This window comes from Primulina eburnea, chromosome 8, assembly GCF_022965805.1.
Source record: "Primulina eburnea isolate SZY01 chromosome 8, ASM2296580v1, whole genome shotgun sequence".
NCBI lineage: Eukaryota > Viridiplantae > Streptophyta > Magnoliopsida > Lamiales > Gesneriaceae > Primulina > Primulina eburnea.
In genome coordinates, this window is record NC_133108.1 from 14,784,166 (window position 1) to 14,796,375 (window position 12,210).

The 12,210-nt window shown below is 35.3% G+C and overlaps 1 protein-coding gene across 1 annotated transcript; it reads left to right on the top strand.

The window, feature by feature from the left end:
* Positions 1 to 10,979: 10,979 nt before the first annotated feature.
* Positions 10,980 to 11,857, top strand: LOC140839035 (uncharacterized protein At4g26485-like). The gene is made up of 3 exons (XM_073205665.1): positions 10,980 to 11,157; positions 11,278 to 11,476; positions 11,566 to 11,857. Exons 1-3 carry the CDS (start codon positions 10,980 to 10,982, stop codon positions 11,855 to 11,857), a joined length of 669 nt encoding a protein of 222 aa, XP_073061766.1.
* The last annotated feature ends 353 nt before the right edge of the window (positions 11,858 to 12,210 follow it).

The window sequence follows — 12,210 nt, forward strand, 5'->3', positions numbered from 1 at the left end:
ACTTGGAATTTTTCAAGAGTAAGAGCAGCATAATAGCCTGCCTTAGCCAATATGCCCTTCGCCACAATGTCGGCTAATAACTGAATTTCTGATTTCAGCTCCTTCTTTGGATCAGAAACTTTGATTTTCCGCCTATCAGCAGACAGCAAAGATTGCATTTCCTCAATGTCAGATGTTTTGACTTCAGAGAAGCTGACGTACCCATCAGTTGGCAAAGAGAAAATTTCTCCGAAGGTCTCTTCAGATAGGATCAACAGCTGATCATTGACAGTTACAGAGATACTTCCATCAGTAGTGACAAATCCCTTCAGATAGAATTCATTTACTTCCTTGGGGTATATCTCCTGCGAAGATTGCCCAAAAACATCCTGAGACCAGCAGATTCAATCTTCAGAAAGACGTTCTTAACTTAAGCTTCTTGAATTGATAAAACTGAGTCAACGTGAACTGAGATTTGATTCGTCATTTCGAAAGATAAAATGATATGAAATTCGTAAAAGATAAGCTCTGGAATTAGTATGCTCTTAGGAACTGATTGTATTCGTAAGAAAGAAAACTGAATTGAAGCGGGCATATTACATTTGTACGTGACTGTTCAAACTCGGGACACGTGTCTGTCCATGAAAAAATTTGAATAAAAATATGTGTACGTGTGCTGTAAGCGTGTGTGCAAAAAGTGAACGGTTTAAAATAGGCCACGTTATGAAACTGCAGTCACGTCGATTGATTTGGAATATAATAAGTTTTTTAATTTGTTAACTTATGTGAGAAGATTTGTAAAATATCCACCTGAACAATCAGTTGGGAAACTGATTCATTTCAGTTGAGAATTCACAAACAATTGTCCTCTCAGTTAACTTCTTCAAAACTGATATTCCCCCTTAATCGGTGCATAGAATAATTAAAGTGATGATATAAAATAAATTTAAAAGTTAGAAATATTATCGTTTGCTGAAACGTTGACGGCCCTTCAGCTTCCATGATTTTCGGCTATAAATAGAAGTAACACGGTTAGTTTCAGTCATATTGGTGAAAATATTCAAGACACAAAGAATGGCAGATACGAGTAGCTCGAGTGCTTCGCGTTTGCTCTGGAGACCAGGAAGGCTGTTATAGAAGATGAAGTCTTCTATAAGATTCTTCACTACTGGGAAAAGTTACAGAAGCTTGAGTTCCTATATAATACTGGAGAGGCTACCACTCCCAAACTGGTGACAGAGTTGAAAAAAGTGCGGGAGCACTTGAACATAGCTGTGTGGTTGGACATCTTTAAGGATGGTCATATCTATCTGCTAATGCTTCGAAAGGAACTGAAAATCCTTAAGCACATAGCTGTTTCTCAGAGCTTTGTTAAGACATCTACCGCACCTTTATTCACTTGGTTGAAAATGTGGATAATTGTTGTAGAGGAAAAATATGATGATGTAATCCATGCACACGTTTATGGTTGAATGAAGTATTTATACGAGCTTAACTTTGTTTTTCTTTTTCTGATATTAGTTGATAATGAACAACTGATAAATAAGAAGCCTGAGTAAATGAGAAAAACGCTTCGGTTGACTTGAGACTCTTTAGTTTCTTCAACATTTAATGTCATCTGTCTAAAATAGGACGATAGAGATAAAATTTGAGACAATAACAGTTCAATATGTCGGATTCAAGTAATTCTGATGCATGCAACAGTACGCATATTCAAGTTACTGAACAATTAAGTCTTTATTTAGAAGAGTTGAATAAAACGCTGGAGGAATATGTCTTGACGAAAGTGATGTCAACATGGTTCAAAATTCATGATTTGCAGAGGATAAGTAGTAGTAGTGGTGCTGCTCCTTCTCGTGCTCAAGCAGCAACAGCAAGAAAATACATTAATCGTTTTGAAGTCAGGCATGTTACAGACTTGGTTGATGACAATGTTCTGTTACATGCAATGCTATGGAAGGAATGGCATGTGATCGAGAAGATTTCTACAACTGAATCATTTTCTAGAATCCAAATTTATGAGTTGAATAATTTGATTACAGAATGACAAGATTCAGTTGGTTCTAAGTTATCTTCTATAAGATGGAATCGATTTTATTCTTAATAAAGTATCATTTCCAATTTGTTGTTGTGTTCTTATTTTCTGCAAATAATTTTATTAGTAAAATAACATCAATAATAATTTTAAGACAAGTCAATTAAACCGAGAATATTGCGAAAGTAAGAAAACTTAGTCTCGGGTAATGGTTTGGTGAAGATGTCAGCTGCTTGTTGCTCAATTGAAATATACTCCAGTCTAATGTCCTTCTTCAAAGCATGATCTCTAATGAAGTGGTACCTGACATCTATATGCTTCTTAGGATTTGCTTGAAATCTCGATATAATGTCGCCTCAACTGATATTCCCCCTTGATCAGTGTCCAATTTTACTGATGAGCTCATGGGAGTATTTGCAGCTGAACATGATTCCATGCCAAATTTCTTCAGCAGCTCCTTTGTATATTTAGTTTGACTGATGAATATACCAGTCTCCAGTTGCTTCACTTGCAGTCCAAGAAAGAATGTCAGTTCACCCATCATGCTCATTTCAAACTTATCCTGCATTAGCTTAGCAAAATTTTCGCATAATTTGGGTTAGTTGACCCAAATATGATATCATCAACATAAATTTGAACTAATAAAATGTGATCATTCTTAGCAAATTTGAACAAGGTCTTATCAACTGATCCAACAGAGAAATCATGATCAGTTAGAAATTTTGAAAGAGTTTCGTACCAAGCTCTGGGAGCTTGTTTAAGACCATATAAGGCTTTGTTCGAATGATATACATGATCAGGAAAGTTGTGATTTACAAAACCCGGGGGTTGTTCAACATATACTTCCTCTTGTAGTTGACCGTTTAGGAATGCACTCTTTACATCCATCTGATAGACCTTGAAGTTCTTGTGTGATGCATAAGCAAGAAAAATTTTGATTGCTTCTATTCTTGCAACTGGAGCATACGTCTCATCATAGTCAATTCCTTATTCTTGCCTATATCCTTGTGCCACTAATCTTGCTTTGTTGCGTCCAACTGAACCATCCTCGTTCAGTTTATTTCTGTACACCAATTTTGTACATATAATAGTTTTTGAAATTGGTCTTGGAACTAAGTTCCAAACATTGTTTTAAGTGAACTGATTTAGCTCTTCTTGCATTGCATTTACCCAGTTAGGATCAGCAAGAGTTTCTTCAGTTTTCTTCGGTTCTAGTTGTGAAATAAAAGCTGAATAGATAAATAAATTTAGCATTTGATTACGAGTTCTTACTGGATCAGATGGATTTCCTATTACGAGTTCAGGTGGATGTGATTTTCTCCATCTGTACTCAGTATTTGTTGTATCAGCAATTTCTTCAGTTGGTAACTGAACACAGTTTTCAGTCTCAGTTGGTGCTTCGTCAACTGGTATTTGAATGTTATCATTATGCTCTATCAACTGATCATCAGCAACGACTTCCTGCACATCTGATTGGTCCAGTACTTCTGTTCAGGTGTTTGAAGTATGTTTTGATTGCCATGACTTTCATTTTTGTCATCATCTTCCAAACTGATATCTGTAAATCGATCAATTAGCTCAACTTGATCAGTTGGTTTATCAGTTAGTTCAGTTTCATCGAAATCAACATGAGCAGATTCTTCAACATTTAGGGTTTTCTTGTTGAAGACTCTATAAGCTATATTAACTGATGAGTATCCAAGAAATATTTCTTCTGCAGATTTAGCATCAAACGCTTTTAAATAATTTTTACCATAATCAAGAATAAAACATCTGCAGCCGAATATTTTGAAATAAGTAATTATACTTTTTCTTCCATGCCAGATCTCATATGGTGTTTTCATATGATTCTTATTAATCATTGATCTGTTTTGAGTGTAACGCACAGTGTTTACTACCTCTGCCGAAAATCTTTGAGAAATACCAGAATCAGCAAGCATTGTTCTAGCAGCTTCTTTTAGAGTCAGATTTCTTCTCTCAGCTACACCATTTTGCTGAGGAGTTCTGGCTGCTGAGAGCTCATGCTTAATTCCAGCATTTTCTAGGAAATTTGAAAGAGTTTGATTGATGAATACAGTTCCTCGATCAGATCTGATTCGATCAATTCCAACTGATTTTCATTTAAAAGTCTTTTGAATACCTTTATTAGTTGCGAAGCAGTATGGTCTTTAGATTTGAGAAAAATAACCCAAGTAAATCTTGAAAAATCATCTACGACTAACAAGGTGTATTTCATTCCTCCTAAGCTCATGACTGGTATAGGACCAAAGAGATCCATGTGCAACAGTTCTAAGCATCGGGATGAAGACTTACAGCCCTTGTTTTTAAAAGAGGATCGTACTTGTTTACCATACTGACATGCTGAGCAAATTTTTTCTTTTGAAAATTATATTTTGGGAAAACCAGTTACAAGTTCATGTTTACTCAGATAGGCAATGGATTTAAAGTTTAAATGATTTAATCTCTTATGCCACAATCAGTTTTTAGATGATTTGGAAGCAATAAAACAAACTAGTGCATAAGTTTGATCATTCCAACTGACTTTATATTTGTTTCCACAACGTTTGCAGTTAGTATGATTTCATCAGTTGAAGTTTTGACTGAACATGAGTTTTTGTCAAATTGTACTGAGAATCCACTGTCGCATAACTGACTGATGCTAATCAAGTTATACTTCAGGTTTTCTACTAATAGAACATCTTGAAAAGTAAAGTTATCATGGATAAGCTTACCCTTACCCACAGTTCTACATTTGGAATTGTCCCCGAAACTGATGTTTGGACCACTGTATTTGATCAGTTGAGATAACACACATGCATCTCCTGTCATATGTCGCGAACATCTACTGTCCAGATACCATATTGAGTTTTTGTTTGTACGATTACCTGCAATCACACACATAATATAACTTGGTACCCATATCTATTTGGGTCCTGAGCTGATTAGTCCCTTAGGAACCCACACTTGGACTAGTCCAACAGACTTTTCAATTGCTGTATTCCAAATGGTTTTTCTCGGCTTTTGTGTGCTTGGTGTGTAGTGTACATATGATACAATATGTGTTTTAGCTTTATTCAACTGGTTGTTCAGTCTATATCTCTTCTGAACTGGCTTGCAGTTATAGTAATTGAAATAGCTATTCGAATAGTTCTTATGAAACCCTTAGATGACTGACTTTGTGAATCAGTTGAGAATTTTTGACTATAACCAATCCCATATCTTCTAGCCTTGTTCATATTCTCAGTAGGTTGCTCAATCAGTTTACTGGGCTCAATTTGTTCTTGTACCACTGCTGTTTTGACAAAGTGAATGTATTTCCCTTTGTCTACTTTTAGCTTTGGTTGAGTATCATTTGGATATATTTCTCTTTGAGTGTTGAACCCTAAACCAGTTTTATTAGAAACTGATTTTTGTGAATTCTGCATCTCATTCAGTGCAGTAGATGACTTGTTCCAAGACTGAATGAGCTCAGTCTGTTTTGAGTTTTCAAGAATCAACTTCTGGATTAATGACTGATTTTTGTTTCTCTCTGCTTTTAACTCAGCAATTTCCTTTTTAGACTCAACCCATCAACTGATTCATCAGTTTTGGTTTTATTGTCTGTGGGATAAGTTTGCTTTGCTTTGATTTTTTTCGAATGATGATGCAAGCTTTTGATACTCATTTACCATGTCATGTAGTGTTAGAATGAGTTCTTCTCGTGTGAAATCAGTTGAGCTGAAATCAAATACCTGTTGGCTAGATGATTCTTCTTCTGCATCATTAGCCATCAAGCACTTGACTTCCTCATCATCACTAGAGCTGTATGATCTTTCTGGTTCTGACTCCTCACTATCAGTTTCTGCCCATTTAGATTTGTTTTCTTGAGCTAAGAGTACCTCATGTTTCTTTCTGAAGGACTTTTTATCTTCCTTGGGTCTTCTTTTGTGCTCATATGATTTCTTTCTTCTATCAGTTGAGCCTTGACTGTCCTTCTTGGGTTTAGGACAATCAGCAATAAAGTGACCTGATTTGCCACAGTTGTAGCAGTCATTTGATTCATCTTTGGAGTTGTTCCTTGGTATGGCTTCTGGAAGTTTCCTTGATTCTTTCTCATGAACCTTCCAAATTTTTTTATGAACAATGACATAACATCACTGCTCAACTAATCAGCAGATTTCTCTACTGAACTGATTGGTTCTGTTCTGACAGCAGCTAGAGCAGTTGTGGTTGCAGGGGTAGATGGTTCTCCTTCTCTAGTCTGCAGCTCAAATTCATAAGCCTTTAAATCAGCAAACAGATCATGAAGTTCAATCTGGTTCAGATCTTTGGACTCCCTCATTGGAATGGTCTCGACATCCCATTCCTTGGGAAGACCTCTCATTACCTTCAGTGCAATCTCTTTGTTAGTATACACTTTTCCAAGTGCATTTAACTCATTGATGATACTGCTTACTCTTTCATCATACTCGTGCATTGATTCTCCTGCTTTCATTTTGATGTTATCAAACTTTTGAACAGCAACAGAAAGTTTATTTTCTTTGGTTTGATCATTTACTTCACACAGCTGGATCAGCTTTTCCCAAATTTCTTTGGCTGACTTACACATCTTTATTTTGCTGAAGGTTACTTTGTCCAGCATTTTGTACAGAATGTCTTTAGCAACATTATCAAGATTTGTTTTTCTTTTATCTTCAGTTGTCCATTCATCTCTGGGCTTTTCAATTCTTTGTGGTGCCACTTCTGTTATGGCAACTGCTGTATTTGTTTTTAGAATCTTCATGGGTCCATCAGTTATGACATACCACATGTCATCATCTTGTGCAGCTAAATGAGCCTGCATTCTGATTTTCCAATCATCAAATTCTTCTCTAAAGAACATAGGAATTTTGTTGAATGAAGTCATGCTAGCAAGTTTATAGATCAAAATTATTCAAGAACAAGATTCAACCGCTCTGATACCACTTGATAGGATCGATTAACGTATCAAGAGTGTTTAGAAGGGAGAGTTGAATAAACACTCACAATTAAAACTGATCTTTTCGAATTTTGAGTTCAGTTTGGTGACAAACAAACTGATTCTAGGAATCTTGCTGGTCAATGACAATCAGTTAAACTAAAGTAGTTGTGGAAAGTAACTGACTGAAAGATAGAATACAAAACTGAAATAAAATACAAAAGGATTGTTTCTGGATGTACGGAGATTTCAATTACTCCTACGTCACCCCTTCTATCTCAAGGATAGGATTTTCACTAAAAGACTTTGATCGAATACTAGATTTGTACTGAACACTTCAGTTTGGACATATCACTGCCAAAAGCTGAAACTCTTAGTATTACAAAATGTTCTCAGTGCATAACTGGTCTTAGCACTATCGAATTTAACGATTATTACAAAGTGCTAGTGAGCTCAAATTGTAGCCTTGACTGCTACGAATAAACCAAGTAAAAGTGAGCTAAGATTTTGGCAGAGTAACAGCAAGCTTTGAATAGAGTGATCTCTTTTTATTCAGCTGTTCTTCTGTCATATTTATAAGCTTCCCTTCCAACGGTAACTTGAGATATATTAAAATCTTTGTATCCGTTGATTGCCACTTCATTATTCCTTGGTCATTGTTTGCTTTATTTATTGTAATGCAGTGTCTTAACTGCTTTAGCCGAAATGCGTTGTTCTAAGCTGTATTGATTGAGGTGCGGCATTTCATATTCAGTTGCAGTCTGCTATGTCTCTTTGTCGGTTGAATGTTCTTTCCCGAGACATTTTTAGTTGAAGGATGCTTAGCTTAAAAGCATACGGCTGAATATATCAACTGATCGGTTTCCAACTGATCAATTTTCTTTATTAGATCTGCTGATTTCAGTTGTTAAGTCCAGTTTCTGAATATAATTGCGCGTATCAGTTGGTTGATCAGTTTGTCAAACTCCAGAATTTAGAGTTTGTTTTTCAAAATTTACCAAACTACACACTTTATAATATTTTTCTCTCTACTCAATTGTGAATTTCTTCACAAATGGTGAGGCTATTTATAGAATTTCTTTACAAATAATCCAAAAATAAAATAAATCATTACCTACATCATCACACACTAATTTTCAATATTTACAACTCTTATTTTCAACATTCAAATATTCAACATTCAGATATTTAATACACACATTTTAAATATTATTTTTCAACACAAAAAATATTATATTAAATGAACAGTACAAGATCATTTATTACTCTCTTTAACAAAGTCTATTATTATATTTAGGTAATCTCAACGGGTAAAAAAGTTGTTCTTGCTTGAACGTTAAAAGATCAACTATATAAAGGCTTTTCAATGATTCACAAAATAGTTTTCCAACTCTCGAACTCTGAATTTATTGTGAATAATCTTTCAAAAAGACTCAAGTTTTTCAAACGCTTAGAAAAACCAACACACACTTAATGTTTTATCAGATTCAGAATATCATTTTTGTTATTCTTATTCACACTCCATTGTTCAAATTATTGTAAGTGTGAAACATTTGTAATTTGTGGAAAGAGTCTTTCCCCGAATTAAATCTCGTGAAGTGTTGAGTTGTAATACTAGGAGTTTGAGTACGCAAAAATAAGGCCTGTAGAAGTGGGTTCATACAAGTGTGTACCAATCAAGTCTTCTAGTGATACATTCTTGCAATAGAAGAATGAGAGATATAGAAGAGTTTTGTCTTTCGAACTTCAAGAAACAATTCTTGTATCTTATTGTCTTCTACTGTTTTTAATTTCACTAAAATGTTGTGGATTGATTCCGCACTTTCAAAACAGTCTGCTGCATTTTCAAGAATGAGATCAGCTTGTGATTTCTTAAAACATTTTAGAAACACACTTGTCAGAAAAAAATAGAATTTGAAGTTTGAAATATTTATTCAACTTCGCTTCTAAACACTTCATCGATTATAACATTTTTCATTAAATTAATGTATAAACCATAATACATCAAATTGGGTGGAAGAAAAATGAAATTTCAAATTCATTTCAAATCCAGAGTCTTCTAACAAATGAAAAATAATCTAATTCCAATGCATTTAAAGCATGTCCAATTAACTTGCTTCATAATTTATTACACCCTTAGATCCGATCACTTCATCATCCGAACACTATCTTGACGAGCATAGAGTTGTCGATCGGTCACAACCAAAAAAACAAGTTTTCGCGGCGCGACATCAATGGCACACATTAGTTGCCACTTTGCACATTGCGAATAAACCTAACTGCAGCGCGCAACACACACACCATTAATAATTTTAACACAAACACCTCATAAACAACATAATTCGTACGCCGTGAATAATCTTAACTGTAGTGCGCTCAATGTGCCTTGTATTATATTAATACACACACCTTTGACATACTTTGCACATCGTGAATAATAGTAATTGCAGCGCACAAATTATGATGTGAATATCTTCTGACTTTCAACGATTTGTCTTTGTGTAACACTGGATATCATTCTGCGGCGAATATAGCACGTCGCTAAAAATAAATTTTCTTGTAGTGGATCTATGCTTGATCACTCCCTAGTAGGATGCTAAATGTACTTTGTAATCGATATTCCAGGGATGGTGATGAACACCCTAAAATCATTATGCAAATGTATGCAACTAATCGATATTCCAAGGATGGTGATGAACACCCTAAAATCATTATGAAAATTTATGCAACAAACATATATAGGATATGATCAGCAACATGAAACATGAAGAACATAATGTCATACCATTAATTGCTGCGAGAAGAAAGCAGATTCATCACAGAATTTTGATAAGGTGATTGTATAAACACATTACTGTATTCGATATTTTCTAGTTTTAGGAGTTTTTTCGTTTGCTTGATTTCACTTGTACCTACGATTTACGAAACCGACATATGCACGAGAGAAATATTAACTTGCATATTTACTGTCCGTTCTCCTTCACAGAATAGCATATAGGTTAAAATTTAACGAGAGAAATATGGACTTAAATATTTATTGTCTACTCTCCTTTACGGAACCTACATCCAGAACAAACGAAACAACAAATTGGATGAAAACTAACCTTAATTTACAGTAAGATAAAGATGTCGAACAGAGAGATAAGCAATAGGCGTCGTCTTGTTCGGCAATGGAATAGTTCTATGATGTCGAATTTTTTCCCCTTCGTCTTTACCGCAGATGGGTTTGGATTGAGGGCAATGAGAGGAAAACCAGTGGTCAATCGATAAGAGCTATTGTTTTATTTGTAATTTAATCATAAAAGCATTTCCCTCGGAAAACGTCTTTCTCCGCTTTAAATGATCTGAAATATATTTTCCGGGTATAACTATTTAGTAGTCAAAATTTCAAACTTAAGCCGAGTTTTAAATATATTTTTTTCCTCAAACAAGCTCTGAAATATATTTTTCGGGTATAATTATTTTGTTCGATATTCACGTATTTTATTAATATTTTGTTATAAATATATATGAAGTCGAGTGACTCTAGTCAGAGACTAGGCTGTAGTAATTCGTTTCTGAAGTCTCCCTGTTTGTGCTTGGAGTTAAAAGAGGCGAGAATATAGAGGGTTGAACTGAAATTACAAAGCATGTGTAAAGTACTTGAATCTGACTACATCCCTATTCAGCATCATTCAACTTAGCAAAATTAATAACTAATAACAATCCTATAGGTAAACTCCATTAATTATTATTGATCATTCCAAGAGGATTGATTTTTCATCTGAAATGAAACCTCTTGAAACTGATGAACATCCCATGCAGACTTTATCCAAACCTTCTTGAAAGCATCACTAATATTAAACAGATCATACCTCTACATATTCCAAGAATAATGCATGCATGCATAACACCTGCTAATTAACAATTACCAAGAATCCGACTCTTCATATTAACCATAATAAATATATACATGTCTTATATACATCAAATAAATCGATCCAATATGGTTATCTTCAAGTTGCATAAAACACTTGAGTCATAAATTTAATGGAACACACACTGGTGCAATCTGGTGACAACGGAGAAGCCGAGAAATGGATTAAACATTACAGCAATCGTCACGATATATTGCTCGTCGGAGAGGGAGATTTCTCCTTCGCCGCCAGCCTGGCCCGGGCATTTGGCCATGCTTCCAACATCATCGCCACATCGCTAGACACGAAAGGTAAAAATACCCACTCATATATACATGCACACACACACAGTTCATTTTTTTATTGATATGTACATGAAGTTGATCATTAATGCCTGATATTTACGTATCATATATGTGTATTAATTAAAGAAGAACTGGCTGTAAAGCACCCAACTGCGGCCCAGAATCTGGAGACGCTGGAAAACATGGGCTGCACTGTAATACATGGAGTCGATGCAAGCACCATGTGTGAACAGCCCCGACTGAAAAACCGATTGTTCGACAGAATCGTGTTCAATTTTCCACACGCTGGTTTCGATTATAGAGAACACCACATCATACAAATCGAGTACGTAACAGTACTCACATTCATTACTTTTCGGTCCCTGTTTTACACAAGATACAGATACATGTGTTTGTGTTTTACATTTGTTGCAGGCTTCACCAGGATGTGGTGCGGGGATTTCTGAGAAATGCTGCTATGATGCTAAAGATTAGAGAGAACGGTGAAGTGCACGTGACTCACAAGACGTCGTACCCATTCAGTGAATGGGAGATCGAGAAATTGGGTAAACAGGCCGGGTTGGAGTTCATTGAAGCAGCTGAATTTCGCCTCTGGGATTACCCTGAATACTTGAATAGAAGAGGAGGAAATGGAACATTTAATAAATTTCATAGCAATGGCACTTTCCCAGTTGGGGAAAGCTGCACTTATAAATTCCGGAATTAGTGTCAAATGCATGTACTTATGCCATCTTATCTCCATGAATATATATATATAAAAGACTCTTACCTTTCTGAGAAGTTTCTGACAAAGTGGTGAAACTAAAAGTCGGTTCAACGCTTGCGTTTCGAAAATAACAATCAAAATGGAATAATTTTGTACATCAAATTTGAAGGTAGCAGCCTAAATCAAATTGTAAGATGATAATTAAAAAGAAAAAAACCCGCTAAGCTAAGGGCTACTTGTCAAAAAAAGGAGGAAATTCCGAGCATGGTTACAACTTTAAATGATTAAATCATAACATGAGAATCCGAAATCTCATCTTACAAGAACGCATTTGATCGAGGGCTTCGATTTTT

Excerpts from the sequence above, each read along its gene's own strand:
- LOC140839035 (XM_073205665.1), top strand. The coding sequence starts at position 10,980 with ATGGAACACACACTGGTGCAATCTGGTGACAACGGAGAAGCCGAGAAA. Across the intron at positions 11,158-11,277 it reads CACATCGCTAGACACGAAAG|AAGAACTGGCTGTAAAGCAC; the intron begins GTAAAAATACCC and ends TATTAATTAAAG. Across the intron at positions 11,477-11,565 it reads CACCACATCATACAAATCGA|GCTTCACCAGGATGTGGTGC; the intron begins GTACGTAACAGT and ends CATTTGTTGCAG.